The sequence below is a fragment of the Acanthopagrus latus genome, chromosome 24 (genome assembly GCF_904848185.1).
Source record: "Acanthopagrus latus isolate v.2019 chromosome 24, fAcaLat1.1, whole genome shotgun sequence".
Classification (NCBI taxonomy): domain Eukaryota; kingdom Metazoa; phylum Chordata; class Actinopteri; order Spariformes; family Sparidae; genus Acanthopagrus; species Acanthopagrus latus.
The window spans coordinates 11,891,415-11,916,251 of NC_051062.1; the positions used below are offsets into that span (position 1 = coordinate 11,891,415).

At 47.4% G+C, this 24,837-nt stretch overlaps 1 protein-coding gene across 2 annotated transcripts in view; it reads right to left on the reverse strand.

Moving 5' to 3' along the window:
* Nucleotides 1–22,893, reverse strand: part of klf7a (Kruppel-like factor 7a) — a 43,680-nt gene extending 20,787 nt beyond the window's left edge. Inside the window, exons 1-2 of one of the 2 annotated variants that reach the window (XM_037091843.1) lie at nucleotides 22,873–22,893; nucleotides 19,120–20,761 (exon numbers count right to left, since the gene is read on the reverse strand). In XM_037091843.1, the coding sequence (XP_036947738.1) occupies nucleotides 19,120–19,221 (102 nt within the window). In that variant the 5' untranslated portion in view covers nucleotides 19,222–20,761; nucleotides 22,873–22,893. Of the gene's footprint in view, nucleotides 1–19,119; nucleotides 21,239–22,872 lie in introns of those variants that run through there. The other variant, XM_037091844.1, reaches the window with a different exon arrangement.
* Between the last annotated feature and the right edge of the window lie 1,944 nt (nucleotides 22,894–24,837).

Here is a 24,837-nt window from a genome sequence, read left to right on the forward strand (position 1 = left end):
AGCAGCCCCACCTCCACCTCCAAAAATGGAAGGAAACCGCCTTGGTGGCGCAGGGTGGTGGTGGTGCTACCAGGGACAGTCCTTCGACCCAGATTCAAGTGCCCATATGTTCAAGAAGCTCCTTGGAACAAGACGGTGTCATGGAGTGTTCTTTTGAAAACGAGACGTTCCTCTGTGCACCACAATCAGTTTTCTAATGTCGTATGACTCAGGCTGGGTATTGTTCATACAGAACAAGGTAATCTCATCAGCGTCAGACAGCCATCGTTCAGGAACCGGTATCAAAGTCACGGTATTAGCATCAGTATCTGCATCAGACCTAACAACGACTCTGTTCTAATCAAGTTTCCCAGTAAGTTATGAAAATCAGTTCTCCCCGAAATTTTGTCTGCAATGTTTTAAAGGTTCGATTTGGAGGACAGTTTTTTTGGGGTCTTGTCCCCAATTTGTCAAATACTGACGTCCTTTAAAAGTAGCAAGTAATCATGCAGAGAAAAAATAATAATCCTGTACAGAAATTGAAGAATTGAAGTGTGCACTTTATCAAAACCCTCAACCTGAAGCAGCTAAATGCTAAATAACACCTGCGCCTCTCCCCGCATGTCAAAACGTCTCCCGTGAAAAAAGGCCTCATCAAGATCACTCAGGAAGTGTTGCGTGAAGCCCATTACGACCTTTTTTTCTCATGGCGATTCACTTTCAGGTTATGTAATGTCTTATCTAATTGGCTGAGGAGTGAAAGGTTACCGCTAATAAGGTCAAAGTTGAGGCTGATTGAAGTATCCTGCGAGGACCGTCACTGTTGCTTTTCTTCGCGAGGTTGAGTCTAATGTGACCCTGCTGGTTGTGCTTCGACATTTAGCTTCCTCACACCAGAACATTCTGTCAGTATCGAGCTGTAATCTGATCCAGTATTCGAGAAAAAGAGACATCAGCTGGAATTCTTCACATTCATGCAACCGGAACCAATAAATGTTGACATATTTCTCTTCGCCAAATTAAACAAATGCTCGGTTTTCAGAGTATTTGACGTTTTTCTCCTTGTTTTCTTGCCAAACTCAATATAATTTCCAAAAATGAATGGAAAAAAATGGATGATTTGGGCACGGCGACACTTAATTGCACAGCTAATTACCTTGATCATTTTCAGCTGTGGTTTCAGTCACTGTCAAGACTTCAAGAATGCATGATTAGTTGATGGTTTTTTGGGTTGATATTTCATGGGGAATGTAGAGGATAATGGAAACAGCAGCTCTACAAACAACAAAAAAGGAAGTTACGTTGGGGTGGGAATTAAAGGAACAGTTCAGGAATTGTAGATAATGACTGAATTTCTGTTTTTGGGGGGATGAATTGTTCCTTTCGGTTCCATTAATCACAAAAAAATGTTAAGAAAGTTCACAGTTCTGCAGCGTTTTGTACAAACGGTCTTTCCTCTACGTACCGTATATCTTCCTACTCATAAATACAAGAATCATAGAAGAATCAATGAGTTTAATTCCTGATAGAAAAACACATCCAAACTCGAAACTGAACGTCTCACACATGAATAACATCGAGCTGAGGTCAAACCGCTGGAATCTTGTCGTCCTTACTCATCCCTCACATCCTTAATCCAAACATTTGGCGATCGCAAAACACACTTGTCATCGCTGTGAACCGGTCCTAATTCAACCAACTTCTATTTTCTCCTCCTCCGTCTTTTAAGTTATAAAAAGTCTCATCCAGCTCTCCCTTCTCCTCTCCGTCTCACCCCCCTCCTCCCCTCTTCCGCGGGGCCCTTGGCCTGGCAGCTGATCCTCTCTCCCCGTCACATTTGGCCTGCGCCGAGCCGGCTGCCATCACCATCAAAGTGCAGGCTGCCTCCCAACTGTTAGCACCCCGCTACGTCGCTAATAAAAAGCCTGGGTTATAAATATGAACAGAAGAGCATGCATAATGCCCTAAAGGAAGGCCCAAAACACCACTAAACAGATAAATGTAATGGGGTGGATACGGCTCATTAATTTTAGGATAACCGTGTTTAGTTTTTACTGATGCACTGATAGAGACAAGGTGCTATGAATAATATTCAGAGATGATGCTCGCAGGGTTGAAAAGGGCATGAACATAAGGGGGCCGTGAGCTGGAGGGGGTGCTGCAGCAGCGCTATTGTTAAAAACACTGAGGATGTTGGGGGGGTGCTGTCACATCTTTTTAAGGATGACCCATGATTCCCTGCAGCACCTTCCCAGCAGGGTCGCATCATTAAGCAAAATATTGAAATCATCTTTTTTTTTTTTGTTGTTGCCTCGAGATCTAGATTATGAATCTAGATTTTAGTTAATACTTTAATTATTTTGTTGGAGAAAAAAAAAAGTCTTGCTGAATTATAACAAAGGCCCTTTGTGTGTCGTCTGTCAGGAGGCAGTTCAACATTGTGGATGAAGTCTGTTTTTATTTTAATCACTTTGGTGACAAATGAGAAGCTTAACGCTGCTCACATCAGCGCAGGAGGCTACAGCCAGCTGCTAGTTAGCTTAGCTTAGCTTAGCTTAGCATAAAGACTTGAGACAGGGGAAAACAGCGAGCCTGGCTCTTTCTGAGGGCAACAAAATCTGACTACCAGCCACTCTAAGAATCACTAAATACCGTGTTTAATCTGGGGACAGTTCACCTCGAAATCAAGAGTTCTCGCTGTTCCTCGCCAAAAAAATACATTTTAAAAAACTCAACAGTTCCAGTTCTTCTTACAGAACTCATGAGCCAGTTACTCAGGACAAACCACAGATCTTATTGTGAGCATTTTCAGGTAGAAACTATTTTCTTTCAATCAAACTATACCGGCCAAACCCAACATCCATCTAGCAGAGAGTTGTTTGACACAGTATTTCTTGTCTGGTTACACGCTGGAGGACCTTTGGACAAGGCCAGGTTAACTATCTCCCACTGTTTCCAGTCATCACGCTAGGCTAAGCTAACAGGCTGCTGCCTCCAGTATCATATGTAGAGCGCAGACATGAGAGTGGAACTGATTTTCTCTTTCAAATCTCAGCAAGAAAGTGATTAACATATTCATAAAATGGTCAGACGACTCCTTTATTTCCGGTGCAGCAGGAGTTGTGTTCATACTCGCAGCCTTGCAAGTTGTCGTGTGTTTGTGTGGCGGCTGCTTTTTGATTGTCGTCACCGTCTCCCACAAATTGGAAAAAGATTCCTTTTCAGCCCCAACATGACATTTTGATTACTTGCTCGGGCCGTTTTCTTTTTTCATTTTTTTTATATTCTGGCAGGGGGTTTGATTACTCATTTTAAAAGTGAGTAACATTCAAGCCACGGATGAATTAACGTTTGGCTTCTCCGGCAGCTTCGCCTCTCTCTCCTCTTCCCTTTTGTTGTTTCACATTTAACTGACAGCCTTGTTTATTGCTTGTTGTGTGCTTTTATTCAAATCGCGCATTGTCATCGGTCGCAGGAAATAAGAGCGGCTTCGGCTTGAGTCACGCGGCGCGAACAAAGCGATAGCAGCTCTGATTAAAATCCCCTCCGAGAATTAATCAGTTTTATGCTCGAGGTGAGGCTGACAACAGTTACATCAGTACTCACACTGGCACCAGATTGTCGTCCTCTTCCTTTCTTATTCTTTTGATTTCATTTTTTATGACTCACTTCTGCACTTTACTGACTTTGTTTACAGCCGTCTTTGTTATTGCTGTTTGTAATTCAGCGACACACTTGGCACTTTTATCGAAGGGGAAAACTTTGGGCAGGCACTTAATCCAGAGAGCGCTCTCTCACCGAGTGTGTGCGCGAGTGTGTCTATGCACATGTGTTGTCCTGCCATAGTGTGTTATAGGGGCCCGTGTCTCCCATTGATCTGGGTGAGCCGGGCCAAGCCATCACTTTGAGGTGACAGCTAAATGACCAGTGGCCCTAGGCAGCGGCCATCTCGCCAACAGCCTTTGTGTGTTTGCGTCGCAGTGCCTAATCGATACGAAATGATACCGCGCTGGAGCTCATCAGCGGTGGCCGTCGCAGCTGACAGAAGCGGTAATCTATAGCTTCACTGAGCAATACTTACACAGCAGCCCCACCCGAAATCTCCGAAAAAAGCGCTCCCTCCCCTCTAAGCTGCCCTTCAGGGTTTCTGCTCCTTCCACTAAGAGCTCCGGCCCACAGATCGCAGACTCCTTGGAGAGAAGCATGGCGTCGTCGGCTGGTCCCAGCCGAGCAGGAGGAACCTGCCTACGGGGGCCTGGAGGAGGGGAAGGGGAGATAGCGCTTCATATTTTTTTCCCCTCAACGCTGATCTGAATAGCACAGCGGCCTCGCTTCACCCTGTTACTCTCAGCGGAGAGAGCGGCAGGGGGTGCAGCGTTTGGCCAGGAGGGATCTTAGAGCTCCTGGTGCCCCGACGGGGGCTCCGGAGAGACGGAGGGAGCAGAGACACAAAGAGACAGAGCTGCAGGGCAGAGACACAGCTAATTTATCTGAATCCCAGAGAGAAGAAGAAGGAGGAGGAGGAGGAGGAGGAGGAGACAGGCAGACAGGTGAAAAATGGAAGAAACAGGGTTCAGTACAAGCCACGCGAAGATTCAGATTAGGAGAGGAAAGTGTGGAGAGAGGGGTGAAGGGTGAAGTCTTCCTACCTAAGCAGAAAAAAAAATTGACTTTGCAGCTTAGAGGAGGAAGAGACAGTCCTCCTCCTCCTCCTCCTCTTCACTGACTAACAGCTCCATCTCTCCAGGCAGCCGAGCCTCACCTAGCTTCAGATAACGCGCCGCGGAAACAGCTTAATTACACACACGGCCTTATCAGACGACATTAGCCTCACAGTAATAATCAGGGCCGCCGTCAGACCCTCCGTCAAAGCCTGGCGACGCAGCACCTCCAGGCGCTTTTACACAGTGCGGGCTTCAAGCTGATAACAGACACTGCCAGTTGTTAAATCACGATTTGCTGACGGAGTTTGAGGGAATAATGCACATTTGGTTGTAAAGCTGACACCTCCTTCACACGCAGTCAATTTCAGTTTGGATGGATGCGCCCAACAGACACTCGGGCACTCCAGTGCAATTTTGTTTTTGTTGGATTTACTTTTATAAAAAGGCAGTTAAGCCGTCATTTCAAATCGGCGCTCAGTTCGTACGGACGTGGGAAGTGAACCCCGTCTTCGTCTGCAGAAAACTTGAGGTTCGGTTTTTCATTTTCGGCACATGAGGCCTCAGTTAGCGGAGGGTTTTGCGCGACACGTGGATGTGTGTTTGCGTGTGATGGGGCGTCTTCAAAGCACCTTCCATCTAGCGGGGAAAGCAACAATGATGGAGCTCTCAGAGCGGCAAAAAAAACCCGGTGACCTCTGCTTAATGGAGCGCAAACATTTCCCATTGCTTCCTCGGAGCAGACACAACAGGAAGCACGCGTCCACATCATCACCGACACCCGAGGACCTCCCTTCTAACACAACACGGGGTGGGGGGGGCGCTGAGACGAAGAACTCCTTTACACAATTTGGTGATTAAAGACATGTTGGAGGTCACGTTTGGTAAACAAATTGAGCGCAGCAGCTGTGCATATAGGGCCGAGCGATGAGACCGAAATCTCGGAAGAGTCGAGAAATTAAAAGTAAGATAGCCGCCGACAGAGACTCCAGAAGTCGCTGCTTCTGCTGAGGAATTAGTCCAACACATATCTCACTGCTGCAGATTAAGAAAAACGGGATATAAGATGTTGATCAGGGAGCTTTGGAGGTGCTGGTTCACAGATTTTGTGACTTTTGGACAGAGCTGTGTCCCCTGTTTCCTGCTTTTATCCTAAACTAAACTAGGATATTTTAGTGCCACCTTAAAGAAGAGATATTAGGGCAGTATCATCTAAATTTTTGGCATAATTTCCCAAAATGTGGGATTATAGTGCACATTAAAGCGTGCCCTGTATGAGGTAACTTGACATACCGGTATTTGACTTCCCTGTACATACATCTGGGACAGTAATTTCCTCCTACAATAAAAAACCCAGCTGTCACATTTGAATAATCCATCTTTCCTCCCAGACAAAGCTGCGCTCGCGTCCTCTCGACAGCTACACAGGTTGAACTCGCCGAGATCTGCCGACCTTGAGAGCGATACAGACGTTATTACGAGGTCTTAGGCTCGGGATACAACAAGTGCACGGCGCGTATAAAGACCTCTGCCGCTCCATCTAAATAGCTTGTGACAAAGTGTGGAAAACGCCTTTGTTCTGGTATTAAGTCGAGGACGGGAGAGGTGAGGGTGAAATAGGATCGAGAGGAGGAGGAGAAGAAGAAGAGGGAGCATCTCGAGACGAATGATAGAGAGGAGGATGAGATTGGGGATGGAGGATGGGGTAAGAAGGAGAGAGAGAGAGATGGAGGGAGAGGAGAGGGTGGAAGGGGAGGAGGGGGGAGTATAATCCCGAGGACTGGAGCCGTGTTGCACTCGCTGGGGAGGGGAACTCTGTCTCTCTTTAACTGGATTTGGGTGAGCTGCTGTTTATCGGCGTATGAGTCGCCAAGCGCTCCCTCTCAGCTGTCACAACCATCCTAATCTAATCAGGAGACATTTCAGCCATTCGCTTTCAACACGGCAGAGTGTGTATCGCTCGTGTTTGTGTGTGCGTGGATGAACCAGAACATGTATGTATATGTGTGTGTGTGTGTGTGTGTGTGTGTGTGTGTGGAAAGGCAGCGGGGGTTGTTTGGATGGAGGGGGTCGGCAACAACAGTGGTTTTACACCGGGGTTAGCAGCTTGCGGCAGGATTTGGGGAGTCTGCGCTCCGGATGTGGGGACCCCATTGTGTGCGGCAGGCTGGCTAATCTTCATTACCGCACACAATGACGGGGCAAGAGAATGGGGCCTTGGCTGGAAAAGGCACGGAGAAACAAAAGAGCGGCGAGCGGCGGAGAGAGAAAAAAAAAAAAAAAGAGAAAGAGAAAGAGAGAGGGGAGGAGAGCCGAAAATAACAGAGGGGGAGAGATAAAGGGAACAGTGGAGCGGAAAAACTCTGCTTCCTCCTCATACAGTGCCAGTCAGAACAGGGCCGCTCGGTACCCCAATCACGTCCACAAAAGCGTGAAGTGCAACTGTGGCGCCGTGCCCTCGCTGATAAGAGCCAGAATGGTTCATTCTTGCATGCTTCTCCGCGGCTGAATAAGAAGCCACCTCTGTTTCGAGTCAGTGTTTACCCTCCTACTGCCGTGCAGGTGTTGCGCGACACTTAAAGCGGTCTGTTAGAGGGGCCCAGCGGTTTCTGGGGCCTGGCGAGCAAAAACCTCCGAAGAGGTTGCGGTAAGAAAACAAGCGCGAGCAGCAGCAGAGAAAAAAAGCGGGTCAGTGGCACAGACTCGCAAGGCCGAGGTGGATTAGCTCGGGGTCGCAGACGTGTCGCTGCGTGTTTTTTTTTTTTTTGTTACGCAAGAGTGTGCGCACCCCGGCGACTTTACGCGCATCCGAGGCCGCGCAAACAGGAGGCGGGGACGCCGTCGCTCTCCATCTTTATTCCCACGGCGGCACTTTCAAAACAAACCTGAGCGACAAAGATTAGGCCAAGCCGCTTAAAATACTGAAAGATGTCTCTTCACCGCCACCGCCGCCGCTGCTGCTGCTGCTGCTGTGGGCTCTCCTCCAAGAGATAGGATGGAGGGAGAGCAGTGAAGAGAGAGAGAGAGAGGGAGTTTAGAATTGGACGAGGATGGGCGGAGGCAGCGCGGCAGGCTGAACCTGTTCACCCCTCCGTGCCGAGCGGCTGGCTTTTCAGCAGGGGGGGAGCGTAAGCGGAGTGCGAGGACTTTTCACCCCAATTTCATCCTGACAATGTACAGCCGCTCAGCTGTGAGCGGTTAGACGCACTAAGAAAGGTGTTATTCAGCTGTATGTGAGTGTGTCTGCTGTCACGCAAGCTGAGCTGAGCGTCTGTTGGAGCAGGTGAACGCAGGGCGAAAGGGCGAAGTGGGGATGAAAAGCCGCGGCGTGATTCAGTGGGGGGGCGGGGTTAAGGTTTGAAAGGTGCACAAATGAACGCGCTTTAAATTAATGGGAGGTCGCGACACTGAGAAACAGTGGCGAGCGCACACAGACGAACGCTCGAGACGCTTTCCTCACAGGTACAAACACACACACACATAAACCCAATAAACTCTGCTTGTGAAGCTCTCCGTGTCTTCTTTTTTTTTTCCTTTTTCCCGCCTGTACACACACACACACACACACACACACACACACGTACACCAATGAAAATTATTGATGTGCTCTCTTATAAAACAGTGGCTGCTCCCTGAAGTATTCCTGGCAACATCACAGGCCGAAAATAGCTGCCGACCCAAATAACTTTCCCCGCCGGAACGACGAAGGAGCCAGACCACAGCCACCGGCGACTGGCTTTACTAATTGGCATCATTTTACAATGAAATAATATCTGGGGCAAAAAGACTGAATAACACATACGGCAGCAGTAAACTGGAGAGCGGGACGCTGCGCTGTCTAGCCACACATATGCTCGCAGAGAGGAGTGATTTGAGGAAGGGTGGAGGAGGGAGAGAGAGAGAGCGGGGATGCCTTCGCTCTTTTTAGCATAAGTTATCAAATTTTCCTCCCTGAAAATGTGCGCGAGGGGGAATTGGGTAGTGAAACATTTATGTGACACCATCGGTTTAGTTAAAAAGACGGGGAAAAACATCTTCAGTGGGGATTCTTAAATGTTTTTAAGTCTCAAACTGGTATTTGTTAAGATTTGTACCACAGATCCCCTCACGGATAGTTTTTTTTATTTTTTTTTTTTTTATTGATTTAGCACTGAATAATAGAAGTTATTGCACTTCACATGAGGAGATAATAGAGGAGGCTGTGAATCTTACTGGGATACGAGTTACATCACACGTTTCCTCAGTATGTGTCATGTTATCATCCCTATAGGGGACGAGATTAAAGTCAGAATCATTGCTGGAATCACTCTGTTTTTCTGTTCTTCTGTGAGAAATATCGGCCAGTCTCGAGAGCCTCGGCAGTTTTGTGGAGAGCAAAACGAGGTAAATGGCAGACAAGGAAGAGGAAGTCATGGCCAGGATGCAAAACCCAAAACCCCCCAAGCCCCCAAAACACATGGCTGCAGAGGTGAAGTGGTTGTTCGACTGTTCTCCAAGATGAACTCAAGCTTCTGTTGAGACATTTTGCAGCCCTCACTGTGGTGACAAAACAGGATATTTTAAGCCAAAACATGATCTTTTCTTAAATGTTTTTTCTTCCTAAACCTAACCAGACCTGGACCTCACATCAAAGGTGTAAATAAAGTCTTCTGAAATCAGTTTTGGGCTCTCAGGGCCTCCTTGGATTACACCTGATGAGCTGTATGGAGCTATTTTATGTTTTTATTTCCCATTTTTAAGCAAGAGAATGCTGAAACGCTGTTTTGCTGTGAAGCTCCAGAAATGTTTTGTGGACTACAAAGCGTCACCTGACTTTAGAACGGCGGAAACAAGTCAAAATGTTTGTATTTTGCGGACAGATTTGGTGCACAGATGACCATCTTTCTACCTCCAAAAAATCCCCTTTTTCAGGGAGTTGCATCCGGAGTTGTTGGAAAACAGCACAGCAGCGTCTCAGCCCGAGGCTGGGCGCTGACGTCAGCCCACAACTAACCACCAAAACTCCCACTTCAGACAAAAATATCAAAATCACCAAACACATCCTGTAAACTGCTCGCACACACACATGCACACACTCAAACGCAAGTACAGTACATACAGGCAGAGACAGAGGAAGGAAGGCATAAACACAGATGTCTTCTGGCAGCCCAAAATCTTAATTAGCACCAGGAGATTCATCTAATCAAAGGGTTGCCAGCCCATCATTAAGGCTAAAACACACACTGCTCCCCTCACATACCAGAACCGAACAATGGGAAACAGAGGTGCGCTGTCACGCTGATGAATGGCTCTTCCCACAGGTCTCATTAAATCACAGAAGGGCACTTCCCAGGCCGTTCGAGGAGTTAAGCAGGGTGCAAAGTCTCCTCACCCCTTCTGTCTGTCTACTTTGACACTTAAAACAGCCTCTTTTTTTTTGCCGAGGCTGCACGTCAAAATAATATTTCTCCTCGTGAAAAATTGCGCTTTCAGGCTGTGACATATAGGCTAATCCCAATTCAAGCTGAATCTGCCCGGCTTTGAGGATACAAGTCGTATCTTATTCAGACAACTTCGCCCCGCAGGCGCTCGGAATGACTGAAACTACATGACGTACCCAGTTGGCGGAAGATACCAGTGTCTTAAGGGTAATTTGGGACCCAGTTTAATCTTCCAGTGAATTTAGCATCAGCTGCTGACAATGGAAAACATCCTTTATCTGGTTCTGACCGCCCAGCTGAGTCCTTACGCCTGGTTACAAATAGATTTATTACAATAGGATCAAAATTACAGCTTGAAATGTGTTTTCTGGACCAAAACATGACCAAGCTTATTTATCCAACTTACTCTATGCAAGGCTGGATTGCTCCCAGACCTCCAGGTCTTTTTATCTACTGTGAATTTGCACAGTTTGGTACATTTTTACAAGTTCAGTCAGGTTATGACCTTGTTTTGTGGCATTGTGCTGTTTTAATCCTAGTTTTAATACCTTAAAGATAAGAAAGGTGATTCTGTGAGTTGATTGTTGACTTTTGTCTCCGGCTCGTCAAATACTGAAGCTCTGAGTTCGAACTTTGGGCCGAATCCTGACCAAAGCATCGAAATTGACAGTCTGGGAATGAGACTCAGCAATCAACTACCTTTCTCCAGGATCGCCTCCCCTACTTTTACATTTTTTCTAGTAATACTGTGCTCAACAAGTAATATCCCATCAGGGTGAAGGGTTGTGGTAAATCACTTCAATGGAGGAAATGTGATCATGCCAAAAGATACAAAAGGTGAAATCTATGCTGGCCAGCCAGGTGGACGGCATTTGGAGCAGCGAGCCACAGCAGGTGGAAAAAAAAAAAAAAAAACACCACTGGATTTGCATGTTGGACGACCGCAGTTGAGCCGGCATGCAAAGCGCACTCGCACACGTGACTGCACGGAGATTTCCACACAAAGTCGCTGCCGCTTACATAACACAGCGGAAACAGTCAATCGCACACCCCTTCTGAAAGCCGACAAGTGACATTGTTACGTCTTTGCTGAACTCTGTGACACCCCCAAGTCGAGATAACAACCTTTTAAAAAGACTCCTGCAAAAAGGCACACTCTCCCAGAAAGTCAACAAGGCCGGCGCTGGACACTGTGATCTTCAGCAGCGACCGTGTTGCTTTATAAACTATCCAACCGGTTTCAGAGCGCAGCGGCGCGTCCTTGCGGCTGTCACCACCAAGAGCCCATGGCCGTGATTGATGACTGGCTTCGGATGACAACAACAAGCAGCGGTGTTTACTCAGGGCAAATTGCCCTTGTCTCTCTCCGCCTTCCATCTCTTTCTCCCCCCCTTCCTCTCGCTCGATCTTTGGAGGGAGATGGTCCACATGGCTGGATCTCTGGTTTCTGGATGGCTAGGAGTCCCTCGAGGTGGGATTAGCCTTCCCAGACTGACAGCTAAACAAACAAATAGGCCAAAGCTGGTCCTCCTGCTTGCCAAGGCTGCCTAGCAACAGGTAGGCAGTAAGATGGGATGTAACGCTTGGTATGTCACAGCCAGTGAGGGCTATAAAATGCCTGGACACAGCGCTAATGTGTGACCATTATTAGAGCCAATGGATTTACAAATATGTGAGCAGGCTGGAAGATTAAACACATCGGGGTCCAGAGGGAAGATCGGGAGGAACCACTTACCACCGATGCCTTTACATACCCAAGGCTCCTCTGCATAAAGTGATTCATGGCAGTTATTAAGACAAAATCACTGAATAAAAAAAGGAATAAAGTTTCGCTATGATGAGATGCAAGCATGGCAACAAGCAATGTCAAACGTGCTACGAGCTACATAGTAACGTTAACATTGATGAAGAATCCGCTCCAAAAAACACGGTCACATCCCCAGACAGATGAGTCTTTCAAAGATACTTTGGAGGTTGTTTTTAGACAGGCTGTTTCTCCTGTTTCCAGTCTTAATGCTAAGCTAAGCTAGCCCTCACCTGGGTTCAATGGGGAGAAATGACTTTGTTATCATTCCTCTCATCTAAGGGCCTTCACAAACCCGACATACGGCTGGTCAAGGAACAACATCAGGTCATTGTTGACCCACTGGCACCAGCTGGCCATCAAGTATCCTTAATTTCACTTCTTCCACAACCAAGAGACCAAGCATCTGCAACTTTAGAAGTGTTTAATTCCTCTCATGCAGTCACAGATCATACAGCTGCAGTCTCTGCGGTGTGTTCAAAGACCGATGCAACAGTCGGCCTTTGTCGCGCACCGGTTCTCTGACGCAGGGTTTTCTGGGCCTCCACTCTCAGCAAGTGACGGGAATGCTTGTTTCAAACTATTGCTTTAAGTCTATTATTTACATGATAAATGAGGTGCAAAGCTTTATTAAAAACCTGGAGGAGTTGGTGTGAAATTTGCATTATAATACATGTAAATACTTTCGGTGCAACGATGCCACCAGCAGCTTCGTGCTGTTTTACTTGCGTCACGCTTTTGTGTGCGAGAGCCTTTTATGCAGCATTGTGCCAAATTTTGATTGCATAACTCTCCGGAGTTCAACTTTTTTTTGTTTTTTTTTTTGCAGCGAGGCTGACTTAAAATGGGGGTTAGAGCAGGGCAAATCAAACAAGGCAGCTGTGACTTCGTCTTCTCAGAGTTTGTCAAAGAGAAACAGAGCAAGAGAGAGTCACGAGATGAAGAGACACAGAGAGAGACTGAGAGAGAGAGAGAGAGAGAGAGAGAGAGAGAGAGAATCGGTGGTGATTCCAAAGCATAAAGCGAGTGCCTGAGACTTCTCTTCCTTTCTCTTTTCTCCCTGCGGTTGCCAAGCCGGATGGCAGCAGCGAAGCATGTCGGATCACTGTAAGGTGCTGTAACGGCGTCCCGATTTCGCCTCAAATGATGTGAAAGTCATTGCCAAGCCATGTGTGCTGGTGTGAGGCGAAAAAAATGACTGGCTCCTCTTCTCACTGTTAATCAAACCTGGGGTGGCAGAGCGTTTTGCAGACGGAAGCCATACATAAAGATGTGCTTGTTCACCACGCTCCCTCTCACTCCCCCGCTTCCTCGCTTCCTCGCTTCCTCGCCTCCTCCCTCCCTCCCTCCCCCCCAGTTTTTGCTGCCTTTTTTTTTTCTCTCCTCTCCTCACCAGCACCGACACCTCCTCTGCCTCTCGCCCCTCTCCCTCTATCTCTGACGGGGCCAGTCACCGGAGCGTCAGACAAATGAATACTTCCTCCTCCCGTCCTCTCTTTCATCAGCGCCTCCAACCTTTTCATCAATGCCCATAAAGCAGTAGCAGGCACCTATCACTGGCAATCGCCTCTCAGCCGCCTGAGTGATGAGACAGAGGTGGCAGAGTTCACTAAGCGCTCTTATGGAGGAATGGATGTTACTGGGTCAGGGGGTCGCTTGCACATCTCATTACACAACATCCACAAACCTGTGCACCTGCATGAAATCAAATCCCCATCTCCAGAGAATATCCTGCCAATTTAAGGTAAAAACCACGACATTCGGTGCACCTGTTCCTCTTTTTTTTTTCTCCCCCTCCTGCCCTGTAAACAGACGTGCATCTTTTCCGAGGGTCGATGAATTGAGTAATAACCTTGTGAAACACTTAGAAGCATCCAGCAGAGATGCTGCATTGTGCGCCGGCACACAAAGGCTTCCTTTCAAGCCTCGGTGCGTCACGGGCCGGGCCGTGTCAAATAGATTCTACTTGGCATCCATCTTCAAGATCTTCTGACTGCTATCGGGTTAGAGGCGAGCAAAACAACGCTGCGAGAAATCAATTTCAGATTCGGCATCTGAGCGTCATGAGGTAGCACGGGCTCATCGAGGGGAACTCTGAGGATTTCTGGGAATTAACTGCAGCTGTAAAAGAGTGCTGGTGTATAATATGAGTTAAGCGAACTGTTAGGAGCGACTGCTGATACCGCGGCACGACTATTCCTGCCACTGCATCTTGAGAGGCTTTGTTCAAACGGGACCAGATGTCAGTTAAAACTAAAAGGAAATTAACTACATTTTTCTTTGGAGAGCGTCCAAACTTCATTTCAGGAATTCCACGTCTCCGAGTTGATGTGACATTTTAATAAAGCCGCAGGCGTGGAACGAAGACGCTACCGGGAGCTCTTTTGAGACAAATAAGATTAGGTCCCAGTTTGTCCTTCCTCCGCCTGCTCGCAGGATACTGAACTGTGCCCGTTACAGGATTGATTTAATTTTAATTTGCATAAAATTTCATCAAACAGCAGCGAGTAAAAGGTCACGGAGAAGATATGAGGTGTGTGTTTTAACGGGTTGGTTTATTTTAGCTTCCTTCCTCGACAGGAAATACACGATTCAGACGTCTAAACTCATTTGCTCTCCTCGCCGGCGTAAAGAAAAGCAACTTGGGAGGAGGTGGGGGGGGTGGGCGTCGTCACCTGCCAGGTACGGCGCGGGGGGAGAACGCACGAGCACCGAGCTTACACAACAGCCCTGCAGAGATCAAAAAAATCCATAGTGTGCTAATTCTATAAGAGGAAAGCAGGAAAAAACAAGAGGGGAGAAAGAGAGGATGGAGGAAGGAGGGATGGAGGAGGACAGGAGACAGGAAGGAGGGGGCCAAGTTGGCTGCGCTCCCCAGCATGCCTGCTGTGTGTGAGAAAGCAGCTGTGGCCTACTGAGGATTACATAACATGGTGAGACACGACACACGCCGGCGTGCACGTACGCAGACACGCACCGCGCAGCGTATAGATCCATATGGACGCTCGCCGTTCTCTCGGCTGATTCTCCGCTCTGCGTCCTGTCTCTTCTTCTTCTCCTTCTATCCTCGCCGTGATCCCTCTGGAGGCTGACAGAGGGGTCACGGCGCTGCTCCGGCCCGGGCCACGGCTTTAACAGCATCGTGAGGAGCCACTTTTCCCCTCGGAGGCCTCAGCCAAAAAAAACCACAAAATAACTCCATTTATCTGCGACTTCCTCCTCCCCCTGCTCCTCGGGACACCTTTCTTCTTCTCTAGACTATCTATCTGCGTGTGTACGTCGCTCCTGGGGGGGTATGGGGGGGAGTTCGTGCCCACCGGACTGTGAAATGCGAAACCCTGCAGCGGGGAGAATGTGCGTGCTCGGCAAGTTCCTCCACCTCTACGCGCTGAGTACACCCCCCTCCTCCTCCTCCCAACCCCAACCCCAGACGGAGCTGCTGCTGCTGCTGCCTGGCCGATGTGCGTGTTACCGAGCAAGAGCTGGATGTAAGTGGATGCATCTGAGCGCACGGGGCTTGCATATGGAGGTCGCGCCGGAGCCACGCTGCTCCATATTTAGAAATGTGCAATCTGTCCACGGCCACATATAGAAAACCCATAATGCATCGTGCAGCAACGCGCAGACATTTTGCTTGAGTAGGCATCAGGCACTCAGTCTACATGTGTGTGTGTGTGTGTGTGTATGAGTGTGTGTGCTGGGGCCCTAAGGAATAATATATGTGTTGGAGGCTATGGAGTGTGTCCTGAGGTCAATGACAGACAGCCATTTGTGGTGTCCCGTTACATCCTACCCATCAGGGTCAAGTGCTGCGGAGGAGGGCGCGTCATCGTCGGAGCCCCGAGGCGCTTGAAAAATCCATCATATATCAGCCTGATAGCCAATCCAGATGTTTTGTCTTTTACGTTCCAGCGTCTAGATGCTCCAAAGATGCTGATAAATGCTCAGCGGGGGAAGCCAGACGAGGCCCTATCAGAGCGAACGCCAGACGACAAAAGAGCCTAACAAGTGCTGGAAATCGCAGCCAAGATGACGAGCGGTTTCTGTTGGTGTAAAGATGCAAAATAACACATGTACACTTTGCTTTGAGGAGAACTGGGTTCCACGTATAATGAGCGCGTTATGACCAGAGCCTCTTGCTTCCAAATCCAGCTCAGCCCTGCTGTTTGTTCCAACTCTGAACAACCGACTGTACTGGGATTTGGAAGCGAGACAGCGCCGTTCGGTTTGGCACAATTTGGCTCAATAATGGAACAAATAGCAGCCTCAAACGCAGACCTCCAAAACACTTTTGCTCCTTTTCTGCTCCCCACCCCCCTATAACCGCCTGAATCACGCCTCACAGACACCAACAGGGGACACAGTCATCATTCTTGCCATCGCATCTCAGGGAGCCATTTAGGGGCCGACTACAACAGCCTCCTATCTCGCCATCAGACCCCATAAAAGCATCAAATTCTAAATTGTGCCTGGAATACAGAGCTGCTGCTGGAGACAGAGCTTTTAAGGAGGAGAGCCACAACTCATAATTCATGTATTCAGGAGGGCTCGGTGGCGTCTTCATGTTGCTACAATGAACACAAGGATCGCTGTGCCAAGAGCGTCTCTCAGTGCGGCGGGGGGGATTCAAAGTGTGCGGCAAGTCATAATCCTTGTGCTCACACACGGACACAGCGCAATCTTCTTATCCCCGATGGAGGGTTGCCTTCCAAATAAACTTCTTTGATATTTGCTCCAGCGATTCATGATGGGACACACACACACACAGTCTCAGTCGCCAGGACGACATGTTGGCAGTAAGTGTTTCTGCAAACCACCGATTTGTTCACGTCATTTCAAATTCATGTTTCGGAGCTGACTGACTTATCAGGCGGTGGAGGGGATGGTGGTGGAGCTACAGGCGAGAGGGCCGGCAAGCCAGTGACCACAGTTCAAGACTGTGTTTCTAACATATGCAAGCGCGTCGCCAGGGAGTATTTTTAAGGAGACCTGGGAACACGTGGCACCTGTTTGTGACGACAAAAGCCGGACATTTTTGTGGAGATGTCTGGAGATCTTGAGCTGTATTTGTGGTGACAAAAACTACTATTTTTCACAATAAATCGGGTCATTTTAACTGTGTTTGTGACGCCAAAACCAGTTTAATGACACTTCTGAACAGCTCTAGCTCTGTGTCAAAGTCCGGACACCTAAAGTCATGTTTGTGGTAACAAAATCAGTATCATGAGCCAAAAAGTGATCTCTTCCTAACAAGGTTGTTTTTTGTAAAGTTGCAACAATGATTGGGGTGAAAATACAGGTTTCTGTTGTCAAAATGAAATGAAATGTAAGCTATTTAAGTGGCTGAAGCTGCAGCACCCTCACATCTCTGCTCTTGTACGTCTGCAGACGCTCTCAGGTAAGAAACGTGCGCCTTCTCTCCCTTTTGTTTTGAAAGGTCAGTCAGTTCATCTCTAAGAAAACGTGTGAAAGACGTCGTTTTCTCCCGCTGTACGACGCCGGTCTGCGGCTGCTTCGAGGACGGCGACCGTTAACATCTCGTGGTGCTTTCCTTTTTAATTCCAAAATGGACGTTTTCTGGCTGCAGACAGTCAAAAGAAAAAAAAAAAAAACCTGACATTTCCAGTCTCCACAGATAAGAGCTTTCCCAGCCTTTTGCCCACACACACACACACGCACACACACACACACACACACGCACACACACACAGCCCTCTGCTCTCTCTCTCTCTCGCTTCCATTTGCATTAGGTATTGATTTTGATATGCAGGCTGTGGGTGAGAAGCTGGGAGAGAGAAGAGAGACACACACTGCATATGGTGCACGTAGGCCCCCCTCGCAATTTAGAGAATCCACTGACAGTGAAGGCAGGGAGTTGGAGACTTGTTATGAAAAGATGCGTCGGTGGCTAACAGTAGGATGCCAATTAGGCTGCTTGGCCACAACGAATGGATCCGCCGGTCACGCACCGGTTTCTCTCTCCCTCTCTCTCTCTCTCTCTCTCTCCTCCTCCTCCTTCATCTCCCTCTCCCCCCTATCACTCCCCCCTCCCTCCTCACCCCCCTCTCCATCCTCTCTTACATGGAGCGGAGAAGTGGGGAAAAGCTGAAGCTCCTATTGCATGAACAATACCGGCATCAAATTTCCATGCAATGATTTTCTCTCTCTCTCTCTCTTTTTTTTTTTTGCCTGGTCAGTCAAGTGCAGGAATGGAGAGCATCATCACCACCACCATCAGCAGCACCATCAGCAGCAGCAGCAGCAGCAGCAGATCATGCGGGTGGCCCTTATTTGTGCTTGGAAACAGGAAATGAAGGGTTGTTTGATAAAAGGTGCACGAGAAATGCAACTACAATGAGATTCAGGCAGGAAAAGTGGGAGATTAGGGTGAGAGATCCAGACTCCTATGTACAAAAAAGCTGATTTTAAGCAATTTCACGCAAGAAAATGTTAAAGAGAGTACATCTGCAGGTGTAATTAACATTTTTTAGCAGTTTGCCTCCCACTTTTGAATTCGGCGGTGATAAAACAGGGGGAAAATGCGTGATACGGGGTTTTAAGAGCAGTAATGGCCGTGTAAAAGTGGCTCCGGGTGCGCATCCATCACCATGTGGCCGCGTGGCACCCCCTCGCTCCCATCTCCCCACATCCACCCGCTGAACTTAAGACGGAAGAAATGGGGGGTGGGGGGGTGTGACAGCTCCTGCAACTGCCTTCATTTAAAAGATGCTACAAAGCCAGACATGTTCGCAAATCTATTATGAATTAGAGAGGGGACTTCTTCTCCATGCGAGGGGAGGGGAGGGGGAGGAGGGGAGCTGATGGTGGTGGTGGTGGTGGTGGTGGTTCACAACTCAAGTAATCTGAGGGATGCAGATGTTTTATTCACGACCAATTCAGCGCCTATTATGGGGATCCGGATCTTCATCTTCCCAAATCGCATCTGACAGCTTTATTACGCGCCGGCGTGCGCTCCCATCGCCTCCACTTTGCCGTCTCCGCGAGAATTTGTCACATATGAGTGATAGAAAAGCGTCTGCTTCGTTTTTTTTTTCTTTCCTCTCTCCCCACACGTATCCACGCTTCGGGTGGGGTTGGGAAAAAAAAAAGTTGACGCCTGCATCCCGAGCGCATGTGAGCCCAATCATCATCATCAACATCATCACCACCACCAGCAGCGCTGAAATGAAGGACGCGCACCGGCTTACAATGCGAAGTTGTTGGGTTTTTTAAAAAAAAAATTTATTCCACGTACCTGCTGCCAGTTTTCCTCCAGCGAGGGCATGGCGGAGAAGTAGCCGGTGTCGTGGACGAGCTGAAGTTCCTGAAAGATACTGTGGTTCGCCAAGACATCCATGCTGAGACGCTCGGGGTTGATGGGAAAACAAGAACGATCCACGCGAGATTTTGTGCCTCCTGCCTTGGCTGTGTCACACCTCTACATCCACTCCTGTCATATTAGTCCCGAAGAAGGAGGTTAACTGCGAAGTGCGGCGGCTGCTGGGAATGCGGCGAGTAGAGTCCCTGTGCCTGCGCGCATTATCGGACGCGGTGCGTAAAGGAAGAGACTGGAGGTGATGGAGGCTCCATGCGTATCCGTGTTGCCAAACTAGACACTGATAGGGGAGCCAGAGGAGGGGAGGGGCCTACTAAACGAAGGGGCGTCGTTTGGGTTTGTCAATCAGAGCCCCGGCTCGTCGTTTTAAGGCGGATGGGCGGTCGGGGAGCTGTTTGAGCGGCGGAGGGGGGCGGGGTTAGGCAGATTGGAGGAGCGCCATTGGCCCCGGCGCCACGTCGCTCACTCCAAATATGGGCTCGATAGGTGAGCTATTTATGGATGGGTATATTAGATTTGGAAGAAGGTCTAAAAGGCTAGTCTGAGAGGAGAAGCCGTGGTGTAAACATCATGTGCTCTCACACAGGAGCTGGAAACAGTATTAATAGGCTGCCGTGTTGTTCCACTGTATAAATATTTAATTATAATTACAGGGGTAGAGGATGAGGCATTAGACTATAGGAAAGATAGATCCCCACAGAAACACCCACAGTATGCTTTAATCATGAGTTTACATTAAACTCATCACGCCTAATATCACCATAGTGCTGCTGCAGTGTTCCTGCAGAGGCTGTATTAATAAATATGCTGTTTGTAATGTCTATAATAAAGATTTTAAGTGTTTGTAATATATTTTTAATGCCACAGAGGCAGTATAATCCCGGAAAAGTTCAAACCAACCAACTGAATCACCAAAATAAATGCTGGCAACTGCGTTTTTTTTTTGTTTGTTTGTTTGTTTTTTTGATTCAATTTTCACCCTTTAGGCACAAAACCACTTAAAATATTTGTTTTTCGTCACAGCAAACAGCTGCAGATGTCCTGACTCGAGGTTTAGGCACAAAAACAACTTGGTTAACATTCAGAAAACATCATTTTTTTGGCTTAAAAATACCAGTTTTGCTCGCCGCAGACATGACTGAGGATGAGTTGACAAGGAAAGGATATTTTTTGTCACATCTGGTCCGGCCATGTTTGTGACTCGTGATGTCTTCCCTTGCTGGAGACGTTGTTTTTTGTCACTGTAAACAAACACTCAGTCAGAGTTAAGATGGGATCGTGTTTTTGGGCTTAAGGTAGAGTCAGGGTGAGCCACAAAGAGGTTGAAGATGGCCCAACTTCCTGTCAAAAATATCAGATATTGTTGAAAATGAGAAATTTTACAACACAAGTTATGTATTTATTTGATGTTTATATGTACAGTGATGAGTATGAAGTGTAAACGGATGCAACACACTGCAGGATTCATATTTTAACAATAAAAATGTACAAGAAAATACAGACGATACAATAAAAATGAGTCCCATCCTGTCGTCATTCACTACCAGCTTTGGTCATCAACCTGTCATCAGGACGCCCATTGTTCCAAGATTGGAAGACAAAAAATATGGACTCAATATTCAATACCAGATTCTGAACCCGTCTTTGATGTCTCTGGCTAGACGTCCAGATATTTCGCACATCCGCAGACATCCGAGAAGAATCCGAGTCGACGCTCACATGTTGAACCCATATCACTCGTCACCACGTGTTCAGACGTGGTTCTAGACTTCCAGACGGATGTTACACAGACGATCTGAGCGTCTCCCTGAGGTCACGTGCTCGTCTCGTCTTGTTAAAAGTGACCCGCGCTGACAAAATAAACCTCTTTTAACGTGCCGCGTGTGAGGAGAGGTGAGAGGAGTTCACCGTGCGAGGTAAACGAGAAGTCAAGTCTGCCTGGATACGTCTTGTTGGGTGGTGTGAGTAATGCTGCTTTACCCGCTCGCCGTGTAAGCCACCGAAATTGTACACTTCCACACAGGCTCAATAGTATTCTCTGTCACACACACACACACACACACACACACACACACACACACACACAGAGCGTTGTAGAGGTCTGTAATCTCATTACAGTGCTCCGGGAAGGCTGGCCGAGGGCCCCGGCTACACGATTTACACATGGCATTTTGGGAAGGAGAGCTGAGGCTCAGACGGACGATGAAGCTCCCGCTGACATTTATCCATTTGACACAACTCACTCCGTCTCCCTCTCTCTTCCCTCTCCCCTGTCTACTTCTCCTCTTTTTTTAAAATTTTACCTGCCCTTTGCTCTTTACATCTGATCTGGTTTATTTTCTCATCCCTCTCTTCTGTCTCACGGTGTTTTCAGCGAGACTGGAAGGAAAACACGCGACAGAGACGTGAATGCAAACAACGACAGCTGCCGTGTGCCGCGGCGTCGGGCGGCCGTGTCCTGTTCAACCGATTTTTTTTTTCTCCACGCGGCTGAGTGGAAGTTTAAAATATTTAACAGATAAATCCTGTTATTTTAATGCATTCTTAATGTGGCTTTTTGGACGAGACCGAGTCTGATTGCGGTGCCACTGACTCCCGAGTCAAAGTCGGTCACGTCCAGGAGGATATTCTGCAGATTCAGGCTTTTGGACCGATGCCCAACATGGAACTGAAACAGAGAACCGCTAAAGCTGAATGTTATCTACCTACACAATTGCCTAAATGTGCTTTTGCAACCTCCTCCACAATCCCATGAATATAATTCTGGCAAGAATATGAAGTAACAAGAAAAACCATCATCCATCCAACGTGTATGACCCTAAACCTCGCCCTGACCCTTCCAAATACAATCCACATTCGTACGTAAATACTTACCATCCGTTGAGACTTGTACAAGTCAGTTTTCAAATATATAAAAATGTAAATGTGCCACATTCATGCACACTTCATCACTTTTTAATCAGTGTCTGGTGGTTGTGCGTCTGTCTCCCCTCAAAAGTGTCCGACAGAGTCCAACACTTAAAAACCCCAAATCCACCGTACAGAAAAAAAGTTCTTTAAATCTTCATATTACTCAACATACAAAGCTGTATTCTCTTCTTGTATATAGATAATATATAACTGCAGTATATATGTGTGTTTGCAGCAGCTTACAAAACTATAAATCATATAAAATCTAATTGAAGGAACGCTGTACAAGAGATAAAAAACCAACTATAAAGTCTGACTACACAGCAGTAAATATCACGAAGGTCACTATGAACTTTATTCCCGGCTTTATGACACTTTATACGTTCCCATGCAGCATTATTATGGGTGCTTTTATTCCCACTTTGTGCCATGATCTCTCCGTGTAATTCAATTTTCCCTTCTATTTTATCATCCTCACTTCCTTTTTTTCTTTTTTCCCAGCAATCTCATGAAACTTCATTAGAGGAATCGCAGTTATTTCACGTTTATTTCCCTCTTTGAGTTACAGGAGTAGTTTATTTTGCAGTGTACCACCAGGAATTAGCAAAACCGAAAGCCCCCCCCCGGCCCACGTCTCGCCACCGCCCTCTCTCCCCTCCTCTTCCTCGGCCCGAAGCCCATGCATATCATAGATAAAAATAAGTGCTCACCATTATCCGTGGGCACACAGCGTTATATTGTGGATGCTGACATTGCTCTTACCTGGCAGTTGGTGCTTTTACTATATTAATAATGGAGCAGGCGCCATCCATCATGGGGATATGAGGCTGCTAATCATGTCAGTTCCCTGCATATTCACTGCTTTCATCAGAAGAGGAGGAGAGGCGGAAGACGGAGGGGAGAGCGGGAGAAGCAGAGATAAACAAAGAAGGGGGAAAGGATGGAGGAAAAAGAGAGGGAGTGGGGGGAGAAAGAGGGAGATGGAAGGGGACAATATCAATGTGCTGAACACATGACAGATGCCCTTGGCCTTTTGCTGAATGGCTTCCCTGTTGGCAGGAGTTAACCAGTGTATTTAAACAGGACAAGACGAATGGGACCTCGACTCCCCCCCCCCTCGCTCACTGAACCAGCCCATTTCTATTCCGACTCACAGCCTTCCCCCATGTGGGAATGCTAATATGGTTAGCTGACATTGGCAGGGTTAAAACTTCACAACAGTATTTCTTATTGTAATATTCACTTCACTGTAACTTTACGTATTTTTCAAACCTTGTCCCAACTTCTGCCGGGACACGTAGAGAGGTTTTTTACAGCCACTGTAGATCAGGATGATCATGATTATGGGCCCACATGTTGCTCCAGGACTTTTTAATACGTTGCCATAATGGTCCTGGAGAAACCAGATGATTAGTCAGCTGCAATAATGTTCGTGGAACATGTTGATGAAGTTTCTCAGTCATCTAGGTCATGGTAGTTCTAAGCCTTTAACTGTAGACAACTGGACAACTTGTTTAATTTCTTGAAGATGTTTCACCTCTCATCCAACAGGCTTCTTCTGTCAGTGACTGGAAGAAGCCTCCTGGATGAGAGGTGAAAGAGAAAGAAACTGAAACAGTTCCTACAATAAAGCACTTGTTCCAGGAACAACACCAAACTGGCATTATCAGATAAACCATCGTCCCATGAAGCTTCTCTCCAAGTTTTTTAGATTAAACTGATCAAATCTGTGAGACTGGAGGTTAAAGAGCCGTGTCTGTAAACACCAAAAACAACCCACTAAAGATCACAGTAAGTTTTAAATATCTGACTTCCTGTTGGGTTTAGGTCATGGAACCAAAAGGTTTTTGGTAAAACTAGATATAATACACAAGCTTAATAAATATCTTACAGCTATCGAGCCATTTCACCAGTTTTCACTTAGTTTTATAAGCTTGGTGTCTCTGTCAGTGTTTAAAATTCTACCTGTTTTGAAAAGAAGGGACCCTTCTACTCTAACGTCACGGAACCAAGCTACCAAAAACAAGTCGATTTGCATTGAAAATAGCACCTGATGTTTGCAGAAACACACTCCCGGCTCGCCCCTCTATCCATTAGTCTCCTGAAACCGAGGGACCTTGAGCGTCGGTGCTTTGCTTTCCTTCATTTTGCCTCATTTGGCATAATATGACATCCGTATGCCCTGATGTGTTTGAACATAACATTTACACAAATATGGCGCATTTTTCCTCCAGTTCAAATTGCCTCAGTGGAGTATTATGATAACCTTTATGTTTATGGAAAACGTACAAATTTCCCTCCAACATCTGTCCTCGAAGATGCCTTTTGCCCGGCCATCGGCGCAGAAAGGGAAATTTGCTCGTGATTGATGGGGCTGGTTAAATAAAGATAAGGTTTTGAAAACGTGGCCATATGTCTGCCGTATGCGGCGTCTCTTTTGGCTCAGCGCCTAGATGCAGAACATCTTCAATATCCTGACGTCTTCTTCACGCTGCTCCTCCATAGGGGAAAAGCCAGGGGGAGAAAACGGAGGTGGAGGTGGGCAACGGAGTAGAGAGGGGGGGAAAGGAGGGGTGGATTTCAGAGCGACAGGCCGACTGAGAGGAGCGATAATGAGCGCTCGGGGCTGTCTGGGGTGCAAACTGCTTCCCGCTCGAGATAGCTGCAAGGGAAAGGGAAGGGGAATGGAGAGAGGGTGGGCGGCTGGGGGTGAAGGGAGTAGAGGGT